The sequence below is a fragment of the Mus caroli genome, chromosome 7, assembly GCF_900094665.2.
Source record: "Mus caroli chromosome 7, CAROLI_EIJ_v1.1, whole genome shotgun sequence".
Taxonomy (NCBI): Eukaryota; Metazoa; Chordata; class Mammalia; order Rodentia; family Muridae; genus Mus; species Mus caroli.
In genome coordinates, this window is record NC_034576.1 from 133,536,079 (window position 1) to 133,562,106 (window position 26,028).

At 42.6% G+C, this 26,028-nt stretch overlaps 2 protein-coding genes across 4 annotated transcripts in view; one reads left to right on the forward strand and one right to left on the reverse strand.

Annotated features, from left to right (window-relative positions):
- The window catches only part of C7H10orf88 (chromosome 7 C10orf88 homolog), a 20,942-nt gene extending 4,865 nt beyond the window's left edge, over positions 1-16,077 (reverse strand). For 2 of the 3 annotated variants that reach the window (XR_003837241.1, XM_021167829.2), the window contains exons 1-5: positions 15,802-16,077; positions 15,002-15,205; positions 14,160-14,232; positions 10,847-11,053; positions 4,302-4,750 (exon numbers count right to left, since the gene is read on the reverse strand). Coding sequence is in view for 1 of the 3 variants with exons in the window: in XM_021167829.2 (XP_021023488.1) it covers positions 4,302-4,750; positions 10,847-11,053; positions 14,160-14,232; positions 15,002-15,205; positions 15,802-15,965 (1,097 nt within the window). In the remaining 2 variants the exon portion in view is untranslated. Of the gene's footprint in view, positions 1-2,372; positions 4,751-10,846; positions 11,054-14,159; positions 14,233-15,001; positions 15,206-15,801 lie in introns of all 3 variants that reach the window. The other variant, XR_002378380.2, reaches the window with a different exon arrangement.
- Positions 16,078-24,632: 8,555 nt separating this feature from the next.
- The window catches only part of Pstk (phosphoseryl-tRNA kinase), a 10,567-nt gene continuing 9,171 nt past the window's right edge, over positions 24,633-26,028 (forward strand). Inside the window, exon 1 of the mRNA XM_021167708.1 lies at positions 24,633-24,870. Within this exon, the coding sequence (XP_021023367.1) occupies positions 24,655-24,870 (216 nt within the window). The 5' untranslated portion in view covers positions 24,633-24,654. The remainder of the gene's footprint in view (positions 24,871-26,028) is intronic.

The following is a 26,028-nucleotide window of genomic DNA, read 5'->3' on the forward strand; positions in this document are numbered from 1 at the left end:
TACACAGTTATTTATCCTCCCAGAACACTTCCCTCTCCGAATTCCTATTAGTATGCTCTCTCCCATCAGCCATGTGGCCACTTGAGTCTCTGCTGTCCCACACCGTAACTCAGCTGAAAGCTATCTAGGTGGCTGTCTTTTATAACTGTTCATTACCACTCCACAGTGTGGATACAGTAGTTTTTGCATCATCTCTTACAAAACAGAACTATACAATCAAGCTTCTATGAACAATAGTTCACTGCACTTTGTATGGCCATCGCATTTCACTTCTCTAGGTTAAGTGCCTAGGGATATGGCTGTCACGTTATGAGACTGTGCATCTAAGCAGTTCAACTTGCCAATATGATCCCAGCAGCAAGCTGTGAGAGATCTAGTTCTCCATGTCCTTATGAGCATTTTTAAGTTCCAGTCATTCCAAGAAACACTCAGTGTTCCTCTGTGGTTTTAATAAGCATTTCCCTGGCAACAGTGAGGCCGGTGCTGGCCACCCTTCGTGCTCATCTGCTTCCATTAGAGTCTCTTCCCCAGGAAGATTCCTTGTCTTCTGTGTTTTACTTAGTATTGTTTGAAATGCTGAGTTGTGCCATCTCTTTGTGTTAGAAACAAGCCATTTCTTGGAATTTTGATTCATAAATATTTTCTTCCAGTTTATTTTAAAACCGTCTTAATAGAGTCTTCCGCGGGCATAAAGTTTGACATTTTACTGGTGTCTGCCTATAATTTTTTGTTTTGTTGGTCATGTTTTTGACAGTGTATTTAGTGTTCTCCCATATAATTAAAACGTTGCTGTTTACTTTTGGGAGTGTGGCCATCTGTGTTCATTTTCACAGAAGTGTGAGGATTAGGTCATGGTTTATTTTTGCCGTAGAGCTCACACTGGCTTAGCACCACCTTTACAACTCAGCTACAATGCTGCCAACCCTCTGCTATGCTTCTGACCATCCACCCGTGGGGCCCACTCCCCGCTAGTACCACCCCTGATGCTACCACTATACCGTGTCCTAAAATGGAGAAATAATTTCTCTTGTTTTACTCTTTTCAAACTTTTTTTTCTAGTTATCATTCTACTTTATAGAGCTTTCCAATTCCAAGTTTTAGAATCATATCCTCCATACTTACAAAAACATTTTGATGGCCCTCGCTAGAACTACACCAAGCACATGTTTCCGTTAGGGTGCGTTTACAGAGCGACAGTATGGCATGTCTCACCATTGTTTTAGGCTTTTTCACAATTTCTTCTATTAATATTTTATAACTTTCAGTTCACAGATCCCATATTTTGTCAGATTTTATGGATATTTAAAATATGTGTTTACATATATCTTATTTGTACACATATATATATTTGAAGTTATTTAGAATCTAGTTGGGATACAAGGGTAATAGGAGTTTCATAAAATGAGAAGTCTTTTTCCACATTGATTTTCTGGATATATAAAAAATGGTGTACTCTAAATGTCTGGCAGATTTCTCCAGGGGAGCTACCTGGACCAGGGCTTTTCTTTTCATGAACACTCTGTATTAGATGGCTTTCCATCCCTGTGAAAATATCTGCAATTGAAGGCCAGGTTTACTTGGATCTGGTTTCAGAGTTTTCAGTGCACAGTCTCCTGTGGACCTGAGATCAGGCAGAACATATATGGGAGAGGACAGGGCAAAGTGGCTCACCTCATGGTGGCCAGGTATTAGAGAAGAAGAATCAGAGAAGAGTCTGGGATGAGACATCCTCCAACCCATGCCCCAGTGACCTAGTTCCTCCACCTCAGTCCCTTTGTATTGCCTCTAAACAATGGTATTCAAGTACAACTCCATCAGTCTGAGTGCCCTGCTGATCCAATTTCCATGGAATGACTGGATCCACTAAGACAGCAGTTCTCACACATTAGATACTTGCATGTTGGATATCTCTATTATGATTCATAACAGTAGTACAATCACAGTTATAAAGTAGCAACAAAACAATTTTATGGTTGGGGGTCACCACACACTGTGTAAAAGGATTGCAGCACTGGGAATGTTGAGAACCACTGCACTAAGCAGAAACTAAGCCTTCAACATGGGGAAAACAACATCTAAACTCTAACACCTTCCCATTACAAACTCAGCATGTTTAGTGGCTATCAGGTCATTCCACTCTACTTCAAGCTGTGTGTTCTGTAGCTTTTTTTTTTTTTTTGAAAAGTTAATCCACGTCCTCTAAGCTATTAAATTCGAAAGCATGAAGTTACTCTCACAGCCCGACTACCTGTAAGACGCCCAAGGCTGTGTGTGATATTCTCCACTGCAAATCATACTCCTGCAAATCTTCTCCCGTATTTTCTAGTCTTAATAGAAGCTTACTGACTTTAATGAAACTGTCAGAGAATCACCTTCTTATTTCGTTGGTCTCTTTACTGTTCTCCCATCGTGTGAACCTCCTCCTTTGGCTTCCCAAATGCTGGCGCTGTTTGTATCACCAGTGATCTTTTAATTCAGTCTTTAATGTGTTACGACTTCTCGGAGCATCTATTTCATTGTTTAAATTAAAATTTTTAGCCCTGTGTGAGTATTTTGCTTGTTCCATGCACACCTGGTGCCCACAGTGGTCAGGAGAGGGCACTGAACTACCGGACGAGCGAGCATTACAGGCTGGTGAGAGTTGTGAGTTACCCAGGTGCTGGAAATTAAAGCAACAATGTTCTTGCCTGCTGAGCCATCTCTCCAGTCCACCCATCCTTCTGGGATAGTTCTGTGTCACTGTCCTCACAGCCGTCTTCACTAAAACACCATATGATGCCAGAGACCCTGGCCATCACCCGTAACTTCAGCCCACAAACTCCTGGCTCTGAATTTTTACTCAGCTTAATGTATTTTAAAAATACTCTTGTTGAGACTTCCTTTGTGTCTGATGTGCATGCGCACATGCCCAACATGGATGTACACATGAGCTATAGAATAGGAGGCTGGCATCCAGTGACTACTTCTGTCACTCTGTCACATTTGTTGAGACAGAGACTTTCATAGAGCCGAGAACTCACTGATTTAGTGAGATTAGCGGGCCAGGTACTCCTACAGGTACTGTAATCCCTACAGGTACTCCTGCCTGTGTCTCCTCAGGACCAGGATTATAGGCACACACCACCACACTCAGGTTTTATTTTTTTTAAAAGCGATGGATGCTAAGGTCTGAAACTCAGGTCCTTACTGTTGCACAGCAAGCACTTTACCAACTGAGCCATTTCTCCAACTCCCAGACTTACTGAAACACATAAACTGTGTTGCTTAATCATCAAGTGTTTGGAAATTCTCTTATTGTCTTTCCTTCACTGTTAAGTGATTTTTTAATCTATCTTTATGGGTGGAGAAAATACCTTCTATGATTTCAGTACTCTTAAATTTGGTGAGGCTGTTTTATGACTTGAAATACAATACATTTATGTGAATCTTCCACAGACATGAAAAAGCTATTCTGCTATTGTCGATAGAACCTAATATAAGTGCTGAAGTAATCATGTTGGTTGGTGATGTTTATTTCCAACTAATAAAAGTACCATGTTCAGATGTAAACTTTAAACTAAGACAGATTAAACAGAGTAAAATGGTTATTGTGAGCTATGACCAGAGTTCTATATCTCAAGTAGAACACTACTTTGACAAACTGTATCTGTGAAAAGGAATAAAAAAATGCTATTTGGGGCCGGGTGTGGTGGCGCACGCCTTTAATCCCAGCACTTGGGAGGCAGAGGCAGGCGGATGTCTGAGTTCGAAGCCAGCCTGGCCTACAAAGTGAGTTCCAGGACAGCCAGGGCTACACAGAGAAACCCTGTCTCAAAAAACCAAAACCAAAATAATAATAATATGCTATTTGGCAACATCTTAATCAAATAAATGCTGCAAAGATAATGCATTGAGGTCAGAGGATAAGAGGCCCTGCACTATAAATAATTCCCACCCCACTACAGCTGTTGACTATAAAAGTAACTTGTAGCCGACACAGGCTGTAAGGTAATCTCTTACAGTGACATTCATAACAAGCCTAATCAAAAATTATAAATTCTCACGGTTCCTCCAAAGTCATGCGCACAGCTTTCTACTGCAACCATTAGCCGATAGCTGCAACCTTCCATGAATGCCTGAAACCATGCAGCACCAACCTATGCAGTCACTCGATTCTGTTCCTAACCAGCAATGGCAGGGATGAACGGTAAATGCTGACAACAGCTCACCAGACAGCGCACCTGAGGCAAAGCTGTTCCCCTTCATCTCATTCTTCCTCCTACCAAATCTCAACTAAATTTGACTTAAAATAAAATACTTACGGAACCCCGACAATGCCCTCTCGGGGCTTGGAGATGTTTTCTTGCCACCTGGCATTATGTCCCACGCGGAGATGGTTGACCTGAGTACATAAGTTCTGGAGAAAAGGCAGCAGCTCAGAGCTGGGCACACTTGAGCTGCCGCTTGCCTTCTTTGGTAAGAAAGAAGACACTGCGTTTTTAAGATCACTTTCAAGGGAATGGTTTTGTGGCATAAGGTGACACTCATCGTGGTTTGTGGTATTTCCTTCTCCAGATGGCTGTGTGCTTTTATCAATAAGAGCCTTTAAATTTTCAGTGATGGCTGAAGGGGTCAATCCAGTTCTAAAAGGGAAAGGTGTAGAGGATGCCTTGTCTAAGACGGCTGGAGACGGTGACTGCAGCGCCATCAGATGCTTGTGTCCTGCGCTTCCCAACACCGACTGAAGCTGATCCCCGATGGGAAGACAATTCTGAACAAGGAAAGTAAGTAAATATTAAAGAGGGAAGGCTAACCTCCACAGTGCTTGCTACAAGTCAGGCACTGGGCATCCTTCCTTTGATCGTGCATTTCCATGAAGAGAGCTGTAACTGCTCAATGTCACCTAGTGGACACCAAGGGAAAGGACCCTGCCCAAGGAAAACAGCCAGTAAGTGGCAGGGTTGGGACATAGACCTAAACTTCTTTTAAAAAAACGAAAAGAAAGGAAAAAAAAAAAGGTTTATTTATGTATGAGTGCTTTGTATGTCTGCCTACGGAAAAGAAGAGGGGATCAGATCCCATTATAGTAATGGTCATGAGCTGTCATGTGCTTGCTGGGATTTGAACTCAGGACAGCCAGTGCTCATAACACCGGAGCCATCTCTCCAGTCCAACCTAAAATTCTTTTAATCATTTCACTGTAGCTTTTCTAAGGAACATATTAAAATATACACTACTATGATGGTAAAATACAGATTGTAATCCTTTCACTGCTAAAGGCTTTCTTATGGCAGCATAATATTAGTCACAACAGTTGATTATTTTCTTTTTTATTTGTTTAATTTTTATTTTTATGTATATGCATGTATGCCTGAGCATATGTGTGTGCACCAGGTATGTGCAGATGGCCACAAGAGCAAGGAAAGGGTGTCAGACTCTGGAACTAGAGTTACTGCCACTTGTGAACCACCTGATGCTGATGCTGGAAGCAGGACAAGAGCAGCAAGTACTCTTAACCGCTGAACCATCTCTCTAGTCCCAGTTAATCTTTTCAAAATTCAAACTATAATTTTAAAATATATAATAAACTATTTTGATATATAATAAACTATTATATATATTAATATATAAACTATCTATTTTTAATATAAACTATTCATTTTACCTCGCCATATCTTTCTCAATGAGTTTTAACAGAGGATTTATGGTGGAGAGTTACACTATGGAAGTAGATATTCTATGGAGATATTTGTGACATTTCTGATAACTAGAATGAACTTGGCTGCGTTTGCTCTAATCACTTTTAGGATAATAAGAGTTATATTCTCGAGCCACAACTAAACTTACTATAAGAAGGTCCCGGCGTATGTTAAAGAGAAGACTCCACTGCCTCCCTATTACGCCTTCAGTTTTTTCCAATAAAGAAAAGTAAAATACCTCTAACCCATGAACACTGTCAGACAAATGATTTAACTTCAAACATAGATGCCAACAATGGATTTTTTTAAAACTAAGAGCGATAGTCTCCCATTATGGCTGGTCAACTGCTTTTGAGAGACCAGTCCAAAAAGTAATCAAGATTAGCTGAAAAAACCTATGTTCATATGCTCATCTAAACGTTCTAATTATCACAGGGTTAGGCCAGGGCTGCGAGGCATTTATCCAACAAATGTTTACCAGAAATCTCCTCTGTGCTATGTTCCATTTCAAGTGTAAGAAATAGGCCAGTAAGCAAACCAAATTCCATTCCCTGACCTCATGGAGCCTACCTGATACAGAAGCAGCAGGAGGCCCAGGGAAGGAGGGAATACATCACAGGATGAAGATGACAATAAGTACCTTAAGGAAAACTCAAGGAGGAAAGGAAGCTAACGGCCGGGGAGCAGAGGCTGGGGCTGAGGTGCCATCTGCAATAGACAGTCTCCACCTAACTTTACTGAATTTCATTTTTCAAAAAAGCTCCTTCTAGAGAAATATCACCCTGCTGTTAATTTATTCTGTTCTACTGAACATCAGTTTTGAATAAACCTGAACATATTCCTGGAATAACAACAAAAAAGCATATATATTTATACAATTATAACATTAGGTATCTTTCCGTTAGCCTGAAGAAGCTTTATTCAGTCATAATAAAAATGCCATTTCTTTATTATTGATAAAAAGTGTGCACTAGGCAGGTGTGGTGGCGCACGCCTTTAATCCCAGCACTCGGGAGGCAGAGGCAGGCGGATTTCTGAGTTCGAGGCCAGCCTGGTCTACAAAGTGAGTTCGAGGGCAGCCAGGGCTATACAGAGACACCCTGTCTCAGAAAAAAAAAAAAAGTGTGCACTAGGGAACTGCTAATATGTACTAACAGTACGTATTGGTATTTACACTATAGTCCATATTAAAATTAAGGGTTATCACTAGTTTAGAAGAAAAAAAAATTAGATAATCATAAATGTAAAAATATTGGCTAAAGGCAATTCTTTCTGACAGTATATCCTGTCTGGCTATCTCTAAGAAATTCACTGATTATAAGAATTAGCCAACAGAAATGGAAAATTCAGTAGCAGAAAACAGCATGGAAGACTCTCACACATTTAAAAATATAACTACGATGTGGTTGAAAAGCTCAATTGTGGGTTCCAGAATTCCTGGCCACAGGGTATGTGGTAGTAACCCACCACTGTGATTGTCAAGGAGGAAGCCTTTCCATGTGTTTCCATGTACAGAGAAAACTCAAAGGACACACACAAACTGTTGCCTTGGTTACCTCTGGGGAACAGAATGACAGCAGCAAAAACACTAGTTTTCCACCAGTAATTTTCTTTGAGTGGAACTCATGGGATAGAAAACTTATAGAATAAAACTAGGAAAAAATATGTAATTTTTCCCAGAGTCAAGTTTTTAAGACAGAAATTAGTGAGCTGATTATACTTAATTCATTACTCTCCTCTAATCATCTCCATCATTCTCCTATAACTGTTTTTTTTTTTTTTTTGCTTTTTTTATATCTACTAAAAGAATATATAATACACAAGAACTTTGCCTCAGAAGTCAACACCTAAAATACTGATTCTTGAACTCCATCCTGCCGGAGTTAGTAGGTAAGAAGCAAGGGCTTGGAGTCAATCTTGAAGACATTACAAAAACTCTGCATTCTGTGGGACATACTTTAAGAAAAACCAGACTAGCCAGACATGGCAGTAGTGTCTTTGATCCCAGTAGTCAGGAGGCAGATGCAGGACGATTTCTGTGATTGAGGCAGTCTGGTCTACAGAGCAAGTTCTAGATCAGCCCAAACTACATATAGACCCTACCTAAGAAAAATCAAACTGTCATACTCCTAAAAAGGGACAAACGTCACAAGCTGACAAATATTTCCACTATCCTCAATATTTCTTTTTATATCCACCTTCTAATTTCCTCTTATGTCTAAATAGCTTGGGGGTGGGGGGAGCTGTTTGCATTCAATATCTCCCAAACCCAGCTACTAGCCAATCCTCCATAATGTGTTTTATATCCTATTGTTATTTATCTCACTCCTAGAAGTACTGAAATTATTCATATGATAAACCAAATTGGCAAATATGTATACATATACATAATATCATAATGAACAGACAACTCTCTGCTTGCAACTTTAATCTCAATTTAGTGAGAGAAATAGTAACTAACAAATACGTAACAAAGTGTTGAGAAGGATACAAATAAAACTGTGATAAGGATTAGGAGGGATGCCCTATACCACAAACCGGGTGACAAAAAAGGTCTCATTAAGGATATAAGGATTAAGGTGACATAGAGTAGTAAGAACAGTAAGAAAATAGATACAGAGGACAGTGGTGGCACCTGCTTTTAACCCCAGCACTCTTAAGGCAGGTGTATCTCTGAGTTCAAGGCCAGCCTGGTCTACAGAATGAGTGTCCAATATAGCCAAGGCTACAGAGAAACCCTGTCTGGGAGGTTGTGGGGAACAACAAAAACAAATAACAAAATCACACACAAAAAAAGAAAGAAAGAAAAGAAAATGGATGCAATAATATCACCAGAGGGGCGTTCTAAAATAACTGACGGTTATTTAATGCAAAGGTCCTGAGGTAGCAACATGCTTGCATATGTGAGGAATAGAGACATCAGAAACTCATAGGGGACCCAAGGATCTGTAGCCAAGTTAAGGAAGGAAGGAAGGAAGGAAGGCCAAGATACCTAAATATCTACATGCAAGCTAAATGTGAAGACAGGAAGTCAGGGCTTTACACATGAAGCTTAGTGTTCTTCCGAGCCCATTCTGCTTGGATGTTGAAGGTGGGCTGTGGTTGAGCAGGAGGGCCAAGCAGGAGCCTAAGTTACCCAAGTGAGATAATGCTGGACAGGAAGTAAACGTGAGACTGCTATTTGTTTTAAAATGCTTTTGTAAATTCCAAAATCTTCAGTTCTCCCAGTTGTCTTACTTCTGCCCATACTCCAAGACTGCCCTGACTCCAGCAGTGAAGCCATGCGGTATTTACAAGTTTTTTCAGTAGCTACCTTAAATTCCACATCAACACTGTGCTCTTTATAGTGCTATCACATAAACTTTGTGAAGAGAATGTCATTATAAATATTAAATGACTTTAATTTCACTTTAGTGAAACTGAAGGAGATAGAACTACTGAGTGACAAGACAAGAGGTCACCTGGCATTAAAACCTCCCTTTGATGGCACCTGTTAGTTGGTCACACTGGTGCCTTCTGTTCTGGTGCCTCCTTTCTTTCCCCAGTTTGCCAGATGTAGCTTCTTTCCAAGGGTTGTCCCCTCTAGTTATAGCCCCTCTGCTCAGTGTTTCTACTGTGGGCACACCTCCCCCAGCCTCCCTTCTAGTCAGCCTTCTAGTCAGCCTTCTAGTCAGCCTTCCCTCCTGATCCTATCTGCAAATGCTGTAATATCCTGTAATATCCTTCCAAGCAATCCCTTGTTCACAACTAAATCTTTGTTTTGTTTTGGTTTTGTTTTTGTTTTTGGAGACAGGGTTTCTCTGTATAGCCCTGGCTGTCCTGGAACTCACTTTGTAGACCAGGCTGGCCTCTAACTCAGAAATCCGCCTGCCTCTGCCTCCCGAGTGCTGGGATTAAAGGCGTGTGCCATCACGCCTGGCCCACAGCTAAATTTTATATTCCCCAAATTAGACACCTTTTACCAAGTGTCCTCATCTCTGCTCGGCTCCATTTATATTTCTTGTTATAATCCTCGAAACCTCAATTTCTCATCTGGCTTTACTTTCTCCTTCAACAGTAGTATTAACTGTCTAGTCTCAAGGACTCTGTGCTTCCTGGCTTAGCAATCTCATAACACAGCGTCACACACGTTACGGCACCTACTGTAAACCACATCACCTCTCATGGGTGGGAAATCACATACAGCTGGACTCTCGGTTGTAGTCTTGCTTTCTTTTGACTTACTTTCCATATAACAGTGGTTTAAAATTTAAAACATGTCAAAAGCATTTACACACTTAAAACAGCATCAAAGCTCTCTCTGACCCAGCACAAATCTTCAAATCTCTCCTGTCTACTCATTCCTTTTCATTCTTAGCTGGATCCTACTCCTTCCAGCACAGAGGATCATACCCATTACTAGAGTTTCTCTAAAATAACCAATCTCTAGATGGATGTGACTAACCCACCTTCTTCTTCCATAACCCAAATGAGATGCGACTTACTTCAGTTTACCTTGTTTTTTTCTTGGTAGCTTTCTGTGTAGCCCTGGCTGTCCTGAATTCATTCTGTAGACCAGACTGGCCTCAAAATCAAGAGGTCCACCTGCCACTGCTTCCCAAGTGTTGAGATTAAAGTCTGGCCAATATACCTTTCTTAATCTCATCATTTGCCATATATAATGCTTATAGGCTACACACTAACTGATCACCTTTAGACCCTCAAAAAGGAGCAAGCCAGAGTCTTGTTCACTACTGAATGAATGCCTGAAATGATTTGAGGAAGAACTGAAGATATTCAGTCAGAACATTTTGTAGAAGGGCAAGTCTACAAGATGCAACTTTTACAAAAATTAATAGATAACAGTTAAGTCAGTAGTAGAAAATAATTTTTAAAAATGTATATTCTATATTACCATATTAAAGCCATCATTTAAAAAAGTTGTTTGGTTTTGGGGGTTGTGTGTGTGTGTGTGTGTGTCTGTGTGTGTGGTTTGAGAGCAGAGGTGAGCTGAAGTCAGAGAATTGCCTCAAGTTCTCACCTTTCATTCTTCGGGACAAGGTATGTACCCTATCAAGTGGATGGTGAACTTCATGGAATCTCACCCCTTTACCTCCCATCCTTTTGTAGGGAAACAGGGATTACTCCCCAAACGGCATTTTAAAGTGTAATAAAATCTCTCTACTTGCCTGCTGCTGAAACCTAATCATGCTCATCAGCTGCTGCGCCCCAGGGGATAACTTGGACCCCATGGACTCCATTATGGTTTGGATATTGTCAAGGTCTATCCGTGATCCCAGAGCAGCAGAGCGCGGTGAAGGATCTGCAGACCGTGGCCTCAAGTGCACCACAACCTTACTGACAAGCACACACTGCTTCTCCCCGAAGGACAACAGCTGCCATGAAACAAAACATTCCAAGAAATGATGGTGGTTATTGCAAACAACTACCACATAGAAGACTTCTTAGTATTACCAAAACAAGACAGGGCATCCAAGAGTCTGTAAGTTAACTTCAAACCCATTTAAAGTTTTCTTTATAGTGGTCAAAATTAGAAAATAAACTCCAATGTATCATGAGGCAAACACCAACTGTTTACATCAAGAAATCATTTCCAAGCCATAAGACATACAAGAAGAATACAAAAGTTCTGTTTGCTTGGGTTAAGGAATTAAAAGTGAACCACACCTGGCTGGGAGCACAGCTCAGCAGTAGAGCACCTGACTAGCATGCTCAAGGTCCCAGGTCTGAGCCCGCCATATGACCAGGGGAAAGGAAGAAACCCAAGAACCCTGGATCTTAACATACCTCAGTTGGCTGGGCAGTGGTGGCACTTGGGAGGCAGAGGCAGGTGGATTTCTGAGTTCAAGGCCAGCCTGTTACAGAGTGGGTTCCAGAACAGCAAGAGCTATAATGAGAAACCCTGTCTTGAAAAAAAACAAAACAACAACAAAAAAATCATACCCCAGTTGGCTTTAATATTATTTAATATAAAATAAAACTGCCCACACAAGACTTATCTATATCCCAACCATAATTCAGCCTTCTGTAGTTCAGAAAGGAAGGGTGTGACGTCAGAACTGCTTAATAGGTAACAGCTGGTGCCAGGGTGACTTTCTAACTGGTGAAGACGCTCAGTGGGCCTAAGTCTCTGCTGGCTTTTTCTACCATACGTTTCCACTTGTATTTTATGGAAGGGAATGGTCTTAAATCAGACACAGACGTTTAAATTTTGAGTTCTGCCATTGTATAGGCTTTGCAATCCTGGGCAAATACTAATCCTGAACCAGAGGATGGTGAGATGACTTTGAATAGAGGTTTGTAGCGCTAAGTCATGCTCTGAATTCTCTACTAGGAACATTAACACGAGCTTTCCTATATGCCAGAGGGGCTTCCGAATTGAAAGCTCTCTTCAGACTAACACGTACTTCCAAGGAACAGTTACAAAAATTATTTACTTTGAAAGCCACATAAACTCCAGTCACAAGGACGCAGGTCAAAAACAACAACAACAACAACAAAAAAAAAACAACAAAAAAAAAACTTCAGGCTCTATAGACTCAAGAGTGGTACCAAAAAAGTATGTGGCAGTCCTCAAAGGTTAAGGAAACACTCATTAAGTTTACAGTCTACCTCATTATTACCTCCCTTCTTTTATCTATGTATTTTCAGTTTTTTAGTTTCTTCCAATAGAAATCTCAGTAGGTAGTGCTGGCTGGTCTGGAACTCACCTCACAGAGAAGGCCTCAAACATGCAATGCTGCTGAGTGCTGGGATTGTTGGTGTGTGTGTCTCCATACTGGGTCTTACTGTCTCCTTTATAGTTTATATTCCCAAAACCATTTTTCATCATCGACTACAGTATCTTTTTGGGTTTTTTTTTTTGTTTTTTGAAACAGGGTCTCTATGTAGCCTTACTTGTTTTAGAACTCACTATGTAGATCAGGCTAGCTTTGAACTCATACAGATCCACCTGCCTCTGCCTTTGCCTCCTAAGTAATGGAATTAAAGGTCTGTGCTACCATGACCAGAGACTAGAGTAGATAGTTTGTATTATATATAATCAGTAAACCTAATTATCATCTGTCTTATCCCACTAAAATAGATGCAACATGGAGGCTGGCACTTCAGTTTTCAATTGATATTCCTACATGCCTAGTGCAGTTATCAGCTATCAACAGATACTAAAATATATGCTAGATGAATTAAATTACTTTATTTAAATGCCTTTATAAAGTATTAGTTTATTCCACTTAAACAGATGTTGGCATAACCAGCTTTGTGAACTGAGCTCTTCAATGAAAATCATTTTTTTTTATTTTAAAACTAAGTCTTACTGTCTTCTGTGATAATAAACACGTGATTCTAGATATAAAAAAGACCCAAGAATTTGGTTTCTAAGGTCCATTAATTTTCTTCATGAATTAGGTCCAAACAGTTAAGTAAGCTGGCACTGGCCAAAGCACTACTTGGTGACAGAGCTTAATTAGTATTTATAACATCACTTGAGCATTCCAGCTCAGAACCTGTTCCTAAATTCTGACAACATCACTAATATCTATTTTAAGAATACTATTCTGGCTGAAGACAACAGTCTGGACTCCTTAGAATTTCTGGCTCTCTAGTTTGACCTTTTCCTCCATTCTTTAGACACTGGGCCAGTTTTATGTTTGTCTTTTGTGGTACTATAGTTTTATAGAACAACTTTTAAAATGTTCTTAGCTGAACAAGGCTTCAAAATATAGCACTACTATATTAACAAAACATTTTCTGTAACTAATACAAATTACCACACTTTATTAATTTATTTATTTTTATTAGATATTTTCTTCATTTACAATTCAAATGCTATCCCAAAAGTCCCCTATACCCTCCCCCTGCCCTGCTCCCCTACCCACCCACTCCCGCTTCCTGGCCCTGGCCTTCCCCTGTACTGGGGCATATGATCTTCGCAAGACCAAGGGCCTCTCCTCCCTATGATAGCTGACTAGGCCATCCTCTGCTACATATGCAGCTAGAGATATGAGCTATGGGGGTACTAGTTAGTTCATATTGTTGTTCTACCTATAGGGTTGCAGACCCTTCAGCTCTTTGGTCCTTTCTCTAGCTCCTACATTGGGGGCCCTGTGTTCCATCCTATAGATGACTGTGAACATCCACTTCTGTATTTGCCAGGCACTGGCAAAGCCTCACAGGAGACAGCTATATTAGGGTCCTTTCAGCAAAATCTTGCTGGCCTATGTAATAGTGTCTGCGTTTGGTGGCTGATTATGGGATGGACCCCCGGAAATTACCACACTTTTAAGAGATTATCAATGTTTAAAGGATTGATAATTTTTTAGAAAAACAGTACCCCTTTACAAGCTAACTAAGCATTTCTGGACTAAACCTAGGGTCCATGTTGGACTACGGCACTGCCAAACCAAGAGAAAATAAGTGTGTATAGAACGAAAACAAAAACAATTTGATCAACCTTAAATCTTAAATTTAGTGGTGACTTACCTTTATTTTACAGGCATGCGTGGGAGAATCCAATTTTAGGTATTTTTTGTATAACAAGATCTTTTCATGTTCACTAAAATAAAAGAATTCATTTTTAACAGCCATTGGTTGTAAGCATTAACATATACTTAAGAGCAAATGATTCAGGGACACTTCTTCATCTCTGAGATTCCCTTTTCCTGGTCAGGTACAGGGAGTAATGGGCTCCTGACTGCGCTGCACCGCATGGAGAAGCAGTACCTACCACTTGCCAGCTATATGGGGGACTGAACAAGGGAGCACATGGCATACTTTAAAGCTCTGTAAACACTACTATTCTTTCCAACCCAGGCAGGACATAGAGCATGCATTATGTTAAGGACAGATCTGGGCAGAACCCTGTACAAGACTGGGGGAAAAAAATCACAAACTGTCCATCTTTTAATAGGTCAGTAAATAGGATGCCGTGACAGTCTTAGTTTGACATATCAATCACAAGGAGCCTTCTAGAAGGGAAGAGATTCAGTTTCAGAATGTCTAATGGTTGTTAAACAGATCCTGCTGAGTTACGTGAGAACAAGAATGCTTACCTGGACTTCATTCTAATAAAGTTCTTCCACTAATTACCAGTGACCTGCCAACTCACTTCCAGTTAACTAGCCTGAAATTTCCATATTTATAAGCTTGCTCATCAACACTGTCGTTGGAAGGCTTAGTGGTCTAACCTATGTCTATTGGCATGTTTTTAACTTCTCTCCCCTAACGACTCCTGTCCTGTCAGTCTCAGAAAATCCACAAACATTACGAGCTGAGAATAAAGACACTGATTCATATGAACACTTTCACCTAGACAAGTCACAAACCTGTCATCCAGGACAGTGCAGGCAGTCCTGCCTCGACTGGTTCCACAATACTCCTCTCCTAAGTATACTTCCATGTTTCTTGCTGAACTCAGAACACCAACCGAAAGGATTTCTTCACCCCCATTAGGGCCACAGTTCAGGTAAATGAAGCAGGGGTTTTCTTCTCGGGGGCTCAGGCTGCTTTTCAGACTAACCGGATCCTGGCTGAGAAGGAAATTGAAAAGAAAAAAAAAAAAAATCACAGAGATAAGTTTTCCGAGTAGAAGCATAACCCATTAATCCCTTCAAACTCACCTCTACTTGCCATGAGAACCAAGAACCTTCCCCATCACCCACAGATACTTCTCACAGAATTCATAAGGTACAGAGGCTTGAGGCGTCAGGGCATTCATTCCCTTCCACCTCTCCTAGACCGTGGACAGCCTATTCAACTATCTAATTCATTCGCAGTCACTTAAAAGCGTTTACTGAATGTTAAAACAATGATGTGTCTTTTTCCAAGACGCCGTGGTTCTTGTTTCCCCCCAAATAGAAGACGGGGTGGGGAGGGGGGGCGTTCGCGGGTCGGGGGCGAGGAGGATTGTAACAGGAGGGCATCTTGAACACGAGTTTCCCGGCCTCTCCGGCCCAGCGCGCACCCTTTGCCCGCAGCCTCGCCCACCTCCAGGCACCACCGCTCTCCCCCAACTCCCGCCGTCCCCGCGGCCTCGCTCGGCTCCCTCGCCGGTCTCGGCTCCCGTCCTCCTCCCGGCTCCTCAGCAGCGTGCCTGTCACCTGGCCCCGGCCCCGGCCCGGCGCACCTCGGAGCTGGCGGCTCCAGTAGCTGCTCGAAGTCCAAGTCTTGGGCACGTGGCCCAGTCCGGGTAAGAAGAAGGTTTTGGGTCAGCGCCCCGCACGCCGCATCCCAGGACGAGGTCAGCGTCGGGCCGCGGTCCAGTCCCGCGTCTTCGATCGCGGTCTCCATTCTGTCTCCTCCAACCCAGGCGGCGTCGGAACCTCTCTCGCAGAGCTTGCGTTTCCTTCAGTGCCCAGGGGAGGTGAAGGTTCAGCACAACTTCCGGTTCTTCCCCCGACCCCACCCCATCCCAACCCCAACCCTTCCCATCCCGGGACCCAACCACCACACGTGCGCATGCGTGTTCGTCTCCCTTCCAGAAGTTGGTTTAAAATCTCCGCGGAAAAGAGCCAGGGGTTGGCTCGTGCGCGGAATTCCTCCGCTCCTGGGGCAGGTGCCGCGCGCATGCGCAGTACTCTGCGCGCGGGAACCAAGCGGTTTATTTCCACGTTGGCAAAGCAACGACGCTTGGGGGCGGGAGGTGGGGTGGCGCCTGGGCGGTGTGGGCACCCTGAGGGTGGTCCCAAAGCAGATAGGTGCGGTCTCCTTGGCTCAAGCAGCCTGTAAAGCCAGCTCCCAATCCGAGTTCCTCGGAAGAGGACTCCGGGGACCCTTTCTGCTCCAGCCTGTGGAGTGAAGGCCATGCAGGCTGCTTTTGAAGCAGTGCGACCACGGCTGATCGCGTTGTTTCACTGCTCAGGTCACCTCCGTGGGCTGTAGAGTGGAGCGCGGCGCTTAGCATTGCAGAATACTGCTGAGTGGCAGAAGGCACTAAACACTGAACCCACTAAGACCCTGCTTCCGAGCCTCAGGAACCCGGTGGAGCGTGCTTGCACGTCCTAAATGGCAGAATTCTCAAGGTTAGAAATGTCCAGGAGGCTCAAAGCTGCGACTTAAGGTTTCTCACTCATAACCTTGACAAAAACTGGCAATGGGCCTTGGTCCCTTCAGAAGTAGATTGTACGGTCAAACTTTCAGTGGTGACAAGTGGGACTTGAAACTTTATACTCGTAGGAAAGAAAGCTAGGTATTGGCTGTCGTTCCACCCCCACCCACCCCCGTTTTATCTCCCTGAAGTGGGTTGTGTAGATAATTTAAACATCTATTGAGGTGAGGGAAGAAATTTGTTTATAGAAATGTGGAATACCTGAATTTTAAAGTTGTATTTGAGGCCTTATATATAATTTCTGGGGAAGTTTTGTTCATCCATAACCTAGTTTTGTCCCAGAACTTTTTGTTCATCACCCAGAAAAAAACGTTTTGCTTTAATTTCCATTTTAGTCTGTATGTGTACCCCTGTTCAAAAAACGTGTTTATGTCATCTGACAAGAAAAAGATGACTGAATTCTATAGACAGAGTGTATGTATAATGTGTTCATCAAGTTTGAAAGAGAAATCAGAGATTCAATATAAAGAAAATCTAGGAACAGTAACCTTTAATTCTAAAAGGCTCAATTTATATTTTTAAAAGAAATTCCACACATTCTAAGTGGCCATCATTCTTGTTCTGTTTAGTATGGGTAGCCCCCTCAGAGTGCACAGCCAATTGAAAGTCTTTATTCTAGGTATAGCCCCTGAGTGTCCAGAACATGGGATTTTAAGAGACCTTAAAGCTAAGGCATCTCCCTTGGCTGCTGCATCGGAGCACTGCAGAGTAAGCAGTTTTAACCGAAGCTAAGATAAGCTGTTAGCCAGCCACCAAGGAGGGTTCTGAACAAATGAGCAACTTAAAAGAACAGTTAGCTGGAGGAGGTTCCGCACAAACCAGCAGTTTCAACAAAGGCTAAGATAAGTTATCTCGGCCATCCTGACCTTTGGTTCCTAGAATAGAGTTGAGTAGTTTTCCATAGGATTCTCCAGCTCAAGGAGATCAGATTCTAGGTAAACCTGAAACTGGCCTTGGCAAGAATGCCTTTGCACTGTTTTGCCCTGTTACTCTGTATTCCCGGCTCCTCTGGTTATAAATTAGGTTACTACGTGTAGACAGTCCTAATGGAAGTACACTCTAGAAACACTAACTTGCAGGTTTGCGTGCAAGATTAATAATACCTTGTGGGTTTTTACTTCCTTAAATAAGTCTGATGAATCAGAAGACTAAAGGCACCGATCATAAAAGACTCCTGCCAATCAGTCACCATTTCTCCATGCCCTCACAAGCTCTGCTCTTCATCTCTGCTTGCCATGTGTTGAGGCGGTAGCTTCATCTGAACTGTTCTGGGAGTTTCTCTACCAACGTCTTGCGCCTGTTCTCATTACCGCCATATCCTCTGCTCTGCCCTTTATCCTTGTCATGATTGTTGCTGATGGCTGGACCAACATGGCCTTTACGTCTTAGCATTCAAAGCCTGGTGAACTCAATCTCCTCCCCCTAGAGTACGATTTCTGTTCAATAGTTTTGGAGGAAAACAACAACCTCTCATTCACAGCCAAGCTTAAACCCGCACTATAGGATGGAAGCGATTCCTCGGCTACATGGCACTGTTTGAAGTCCTATGATTCCTGTGCAGTTCCAGTCGTAGCCAGTTTCCATAGTTGTTTTCCCTGCTGACTGCATGCTTGCTGGCATAAGGAACCATTCTACACTTGTGAGAAATGGTTCTACCTTGTGAATTAATAAGTTGGTGAGAAGCGACAGCTATATCACAAAAAGAAGCAGAGCAAAGCAAAAATCATGAACATTAAGGTTCTTTCCAAAGCCTGCATGGCTATGGTTCAAAGCTGACCTCAATCTCAACATGCAAGGAGTTGCAAAGGATTTCTTTTTGTTTTTCCTTTTGAAATAAGAATTTTTGGCCGGACGGTGGTGGTGCATGCCTTTAATCCCAGCAGGGAGGCAGAGGCAGGCGGATTTCTGAGTTCAATGCTAACCAGGTCTACAGAGTGAGTTCCAGGACAGCTGGAGGTATAACAAAGAAACCCTGTCACGGAAAACAAAAACAAACAAACAAACAAAAGGAATATTTGTTAGTTGCTGGAGGTAGCGGAGCATGTCTTTAGTCCCAGCACTTGGAAGGCAGGCAGATCTCTGAGTTTGAATTCAGTCTGGTCTACATAGTGAGTTTTAGTACAGCCAGCACTACATAGTGAAACCCTGTCTCAAGAAAGAAAAAGAGAAGAAAAAAGAGAATATTTGTTAGAAACCTCTCACCAATAACTCAATAAGAACTCAGTATGCTCTCTAGGAGACTACTTCAAGTCTGTTTTCAGTGGGACATATGCCTGTTACCCCCGCTACTTAGGAGACAGGTGGACGGACCATAAGCTCACAAATTAGAGAATAAACTTGGGAAAAAGAGAAAAAGAAAGAAGTAAGGTATCTGTCTTAGAATATGAATCAACACATTTGAAAGTGCATTTTAGAAGAGGAATTTTAATTTTTTTGAGCCCTTTCATTTGGTAATGCAACCATTAAAAACCATCTTCATTTTAAGTAGTAAATACTTAGTGGATAAATGTATCTACTATTACCCAGTGACAGGAAACGGATTTCCCTCTTGACTTGGACCACATAACTAACTGTACCCCCCCTCCTCCCTTCCCTCACTGCTCACACTTTGAGTTGGTTGCCTATAGGGATTGGTATAATGGGGTGTAAATGGAGTGGGAAAAATGGGGGAATCAAGATGATATTTTGTTGATCCCTCTGTAAAAACTAGCAAAGATGGGAAGCAACTGAAATATCTGAACTCAGTATTTAGACCATGTATAGGGGAGACACACTAAAAAGCCCAAGTTGAAACTTTCTGCAGGCAATACATGTTAATACATGTTAATCTGTCATGTTATGTTTTCTTTGAAAAAAAATCACTACTTCAGTCTTTGGAGGAACAAAAGGAAATCTTTTGGTGTACCAACCACAATGTGAAAAACATAGCTAAGTTACGTGCCATTTCAATAAATAGGAAAATGGGACCCATCAAGACAATCAAGGCTCCAGAGATGGCTCAGCTGTTCAGAGCATTCCCTACTCTTGTGACTGTGTAAAGGAGCAGAACTGGACAGCTCATGACAGCCTGTAACTCCAGTTTCAGGGGATTGGTGTAAGAAAGATAAGCACAGTAAGAAAAGCATAATGCAAAAGAAACCAGACAAAATGCAGCCAACATTTCACAGAAGAGTCCATGTAGCCAAGAACAACCCTGAAGAAAAAAAAAGCAGTACTCTGCCACACTAGTGATTAGAGAAATGCAAACAAACAAACAAACAAAAACAAAAACAAAAAAAACCCCACAAAACAATGGGATACTATTTGATGGTACTATACAGAAAAAGTAGCAAGGCAATGTGTTTGCATTTCTCTGAAATAGTAGCAGTAGTTAAGATTCATATTATCGTTTTGAAAAACTGTTTTCTTTAGAAGTTTAACACATCTTGAGATGTTCTTGATAGTGATGACTGCTGCGTGCACACAAGTGGGAGCATGTGCTCACTGCAGCATCTTTTATGATAGTACCCCCAACATCCCCCCACAATACAATGGATAAACAGTGTGCTTAATGAAACAGCAGTCAAATTGAGTGAATTATACCAGTGTGCCATTGTAGGGATAATCTCTTGTGTACTTTATGGAAGCAGTAGCTGTCAATAAAAAGCTGATGGCCTATTAGCAAAAGGCAGGAAGTAGAGGATGGGAGTTCCCATAGAGAGATTGGAACGCTGTCAGTGAGTCAGAGGTGGGAAGATTAGCCACCAAGGCTTAGAGTAAGTCAGATGTAGGAAGCTGAGGAGAAGTAACCAGCCATGTGGCAGACATAGAAGAGTTTGAGCAGGTTAAGTAAGTTAGAAGCCCTAGTTTGAGGCCATAAGCATTGTACATGAATAAGCCTCTGAGTCACTATTCAGGAGCTGGGGCACGGATGGGAAAGCCTGCAGGTGCAGACTGATCCTATGGAAGGCCTAGTTACGGGTATTGCTGCTGCGATGAGACACCATTGCCAAAGCAACTTTGGGGAGGAAAATTATTTATTTGGCTTACTAGAGATTGAAGGTGGTCCTAGGTGTCCCAGTAGAGAGAGACACTTACCACGGTGCTAAGCCTTCATTTCTGAAGGAACAGAGGGGTTCAGCCTTCTTGGAAAAGACCGACATCCAGCTAACTCACTAGAGTCATTTTATTCAAGCATTATACAAGGTCACTTGGGGAGAGGGAAGGTTCCAACTACCAAAGTTGTCTTATCCTCAATGTCGGTGAGCACTGACAGCCCACACAAATCTCAGTCCTCTTTGTTAATCAAAAATAAGAACTCCCAAGTTTGCCAGGAGTGCCTGAGGAGCAAGGTCTGCGCAGCTGCGAGCTCCCACGTAGCACCAAGTGCAGACTTCCTGAGAGACGCTATTTCTTCAAGGTTCAAACAGTCTCTCAGCCTCTACTGATTGACCCAAACATAGCAAAGGCTCTCCTGAGACATTTCGCTCAGAGCCAGACACAGAGGCTTCACTTTACAAATCACTACATCTTCCCCGTTTCTGTTTTTAAGTGGATTTGTTAGGGCTAACAATTATGTTGGAGATTTTGGAGATGTGCAGTAAATATGGCTTTTTGTCTAGTTTCCTAACAGTTTTATGCAAATAAAATCAGAATATATTTCAAAGCCAGTAAACTTATCACAACAAGTTACACTTCCAAATTTCTTGAAGAAAGTCAGGGCAGGAGCCTTGAGGCAGAAGCTGATGGAGAGGTCATGGAAGCATGCTGCTTACTGGCTTGCTTCCTGTGGTTTGCTCAGTCTGCTTTCTTATAGAACCAAAGCCACCAGCCAAGGGATGGCACCACCCACAGTGGGCTGGGCCCTCCCCCATCCATCACTAATTAGGAAGATGACTTACAGGCCTGCCTACAGCCAGATTTTATGGAGGCATTTTTTTTGTTTTGTTTTGTTTTTCGAGACAGGGTTTCTCTGTATAGCCTTGGCTGTCCTGAAACTCACTTTGTAGACCAGGCTAGCCTCGAACTCAGAAATCCGCCTGCCTCTGCCTCCCGAGTGCTGGGATTAACCGAAGTTTCCCTCCTCTCAAATGACTTGTTTACATAAAGCTATACAGCGCAATAGGTGGCTGACTCTTGGCAAACTAATATACAGTTATGTTCCTAAGTCTTACAGATAGAATAATACTTCTTGACTTTTCAAGATTTGAAGAATTTCAGGAATGTAGTTCAAAAAGTAGAATGAGTATGGGGGTCCAGATGTTCCTTGCTCTGGGGGAATACCCATGGTAATGTTAATGCATTTGATATGTGCTGTTATCCTGGACACCCACTGGCTTTATCCAGACTGAGACACATTACAAACTTTAGAGCATATCTGGGGGAAGTGGTTTCATTTACAGTATTAGGAACCTGTAGAGCCCAGGAATGAGAGATAGCTGTGATTGTTAATATTGCCAACCTGTTATGATCACTGATGAGATGTGATTCTGGGCAAGTCTGTGATTAAGTTTCTTCTTTTGTTTGTTTATGTGAGGAGCTTTCTAAACTGGGATGACTAAAGTGGAAAGAGTCCAAATGTGGGCAACCTATGGACTGGGGTCCTGGACTGAATTGAAAGCAACAAGCAACTGGAACACCAGCATTCATCTTCCTCTGCTTCCAGTGGATACAATGTGGCAATCTGCATCATGTTTCTGCTGGCATGATTTTCCTACCACATCTCACTGTACCCTTGAACACCAAGGCAAAACAAAAGCTCAAACTGTTTTTTGTGGGTAATGAGAAACATAGCTAATATGGTGACTGAAGATGGAAATGTATTTTGAAGAGAAAATGGAGAAAGCTGGCAAGTTGGGGGTAAAGAAGAGGCAAGAACCAAGGGGGACAGGTTAGCTGGGTAGACAACAGTGCTTTTTATTACTCTAATGGGAAAGAGGAGAGCAAGCTTCATAGGGTTTTTTTTAAAGTAATAAAATTGATCTGGGGTCAATAAATGTTTAAGTCTGTAATAATTGCAAGTAGACTGATCCTGAATAATTTCTAGACATTACTGCTCAGTTGATGGAATTATTGAGTATATGTGAAGCCTTGGGTTTTGCTATCACTTCAAAATACAACTAAGAATATACAATTGAAAAGTGAACCTCGATGTAAACTTGAACATTGTGTAGGGAAATATAGTGTCTGTTCATAGTACAAGCATTTGACGGGGTGTGTCCAGTTACACAAGTGCATACAGAGGGCAGAGGGAGGCCATCTCTGTCAGTTGCCTTGAGATGGGGTTTCACCTGGGTTTTCACAGCTCTCTGGGTCCACCTGTCTCCAACCTGAAATGTTGGGTTACAGGCACAAGCAGCTCTGCTATTCACACCTTCTGACATGGTACATGGTAGAAGAAGAAAATAGTAGGGATAAATAAATTCATATTACATTGTATACCGGTATGGAATTCTCAAGAATAAAGAATTTGTTAAGAATTAGTTGAATGTGATATATATATATAATATTTCATATTAAATATAATATAACATATATATTCTCCCAAAATAGCCATGATTTTGTTGCCTGAGAAACCAAGGAAACTTGTGTGGGTGTGGAGAAGGATGAAGAAAAGCAAATGGCTTAGGATAGGCCCTGGCACTGGGCCAATGGCAGCCATGTGAATGGAACTGCTTTTCCTCTTCAACCAAGAGAGAGAGAGAGAGAGAGAGAGAGAGAGAGAGAGAGAGAGAGAGAGAGAGAGAGAGAACGTGCATGCACTTCATCATGCACCACACCGCACTTAGCAGCCAATTCTCCTCTGGGTTTTGCTTCTTATTTTTGTTTGGTCTTTTGAGAATAGGTCTCACTCACACTGTAGCTCTGATTGGTCTTGTATTCTCTTTGTAGACCAAGCTGGCCTTGAACTTACCATGACTCTCCTTCCTGCCCCTCCAGAGGCATGTACCACCCTTCTTATGTCAGCTGTAGTTCACTTCAGCACGCACTGATTTTGTTCTTGAGTGATGACTACAGTTTGAACACATCTTTTATGAATAAAAAGTACTATAAAGGTAGTCAAAGAATTCAAGCTTATTTTTCTTATACCACACCCCTCTCACACATTTTAATTTGGTAGTTCTCTGAGGTCTGTCAGTCTGTGTTTTTAGGAAGGGTAAAGAGTTTGAGACAGTCTCTTGTAGCACAGGCTTGCCTCGAAGTCTTGCTCCTCCTGTGTGCTGCTATGCTCCTATGTGCAGCTCCTTCTGAGTGCTCGGATCATACCCCAACTCCAAGATCGCTAATATTTACAAAAAAATTCTATAATCCGAGTTTTCTGCCAGCATGCATTGGGGATAAGGATGTGCATTTCCGGTCCTATTTCTTCCCACTAGCTGCCACCTGGCAGCCCAGGACTCACTAAGGAATATTCAACCATTGCTCCCTTCAAGCTCAGAAAGAGAGAGAAATATGCTGTCCTCGCTTCACCGCCTATTTGATGTCCCACACTTTACCTTTCAAAGCCTTCCTTAAAAAGTTTCTAGTCTCTCTTTGTACAGAGGAGGGCCAACGTAACCAAACCAAACAGGAAACCCTAATGGCTTTAAGGTGGGGCAGGGAAGTAGATAACATCTGGAGTAAACCCAACTCTGGGACCCTTAAAGTGTCCAGAAAGTATGAAAAGAAGCGCCAAGGACACCTGGCCTAGGGTACTAGGGTCAGGGACAGCTGACACCTATTATTCACAAGGTCCAGAGGGCCACCTGAGTAGCAGCCTGGACCAAGGCATCTTCTCTGGACTCGCATCCTCGTTTGTTGCTCCTCCGCAATGTCGCCAGAGGGCGCGGCGCGGTGCTGGGGCACTGCGCGTGCGCACCCGGCGCAAAGGTTTCTGGAGACTGCAGCAAGGGCATGAAGACCGCGGCGGGTCGTGGGGCCACTCGCAGAGGCGGACAGCCGAAACTAGGACTGTGCGTCCTCTGCGGCTTGCCGGCGGCCGGAAAGTCGACTTTTGCTCGTGCGCTGGCCCTCCGCCTGCGGCGGGAGCGGGGTTGGGCCGTGGGCGTCCTCTCCTACGACGATGTGCTGCCTCTTGCGCTCCCGGACTGCGCTGGCACACAGCCTCGGGTCAGCATCGGGTGGGGGCGGACGGGTTTGCAGGCTCGGCCCAGGCGGTGAGGCTGTGGGTGGATCCTGCAGTGCCTGGGTGGGAAGGGAAGCCTGACAGGAGCCGGTGGCTAGGGGAGCTGGTTAGCTCCGCTCTGTAGACCTTTTTCGGAATAATAAGGTCAGGGCCATTGCTTTGTAGAGGTGTTTATGCCACATTTGGTACGTTCACATATTGCATATTCTATGTAGTGGAGCTTTAAGATAAGGCCTAGCTATGTTGTCTGGGTTAGTCTCAAACTCCCGTGCTTAAGGATCACCCAGACCCCTCCCCTACAAGAGTACTAAGGCAGAGTGAAGTTTTACATTTAGTGTACAAGGTAGACATCCTAGGCAGATACACCCTGATAATAATCCCTTGGGTAGTTTCTCCGTAGCGCCTAGGACCTAGGCAAAGAAAGGGATCTAAAAAAAAAAAAAAGATTTTTGCTTTTAGTAGGTTAAAACCAGAATCTAGGACTGGAGCTCTGGAGCTCTGTACCATTTTGGAACTCCCCATGAGTTCCAAATAAAGAATACAAGTGATAAATAGCAAAATTGTTAGGTCCCTCCAGGAAAATTTACCAAACCAAGGGCCTGGTCTGCCAATAGTATTGGAAAACGTGGTGATTTCGTGGTTGACAGCCAGGTGGAGTGATACGCCTGAATTGTATGTGCCAAGTATATACTTCTTAATCCCTGCATTTACCCCCCAGTGAGGTGCCCCTGCTGGAAGCCGACTACATGGCAATAGAGTCCAATCTCCAGTTGCATACTTAACTCTAAAGCAGATATCTCCTGACATTTTAAATTGTTGCATTTGATGGTTAGTGCTCAGGTGTAGAAAAGTTACATGAATTTAAGGCAAATAGGATGACTACATTTTCTAAGTATATACAAAGTGCCCGCACACAAAGATAAGTCTATACAAAGACTCAGTGTATTTGGAATGTGGGAAACATGTATTTCTTCATCAGCAGATGCTGCTTCTGCTTCGGCTCTGAGGACAACAAACAGCATTGTAATTGGGTAACTTGTAGGTAGTACTCCCGCCACTTTGGAGGAAGATAATGGTTACTGATGAGGACTGTCTTGCCTTCACCTTTATTACTGCATTTTTATTTTCTCCACTCAACCCCC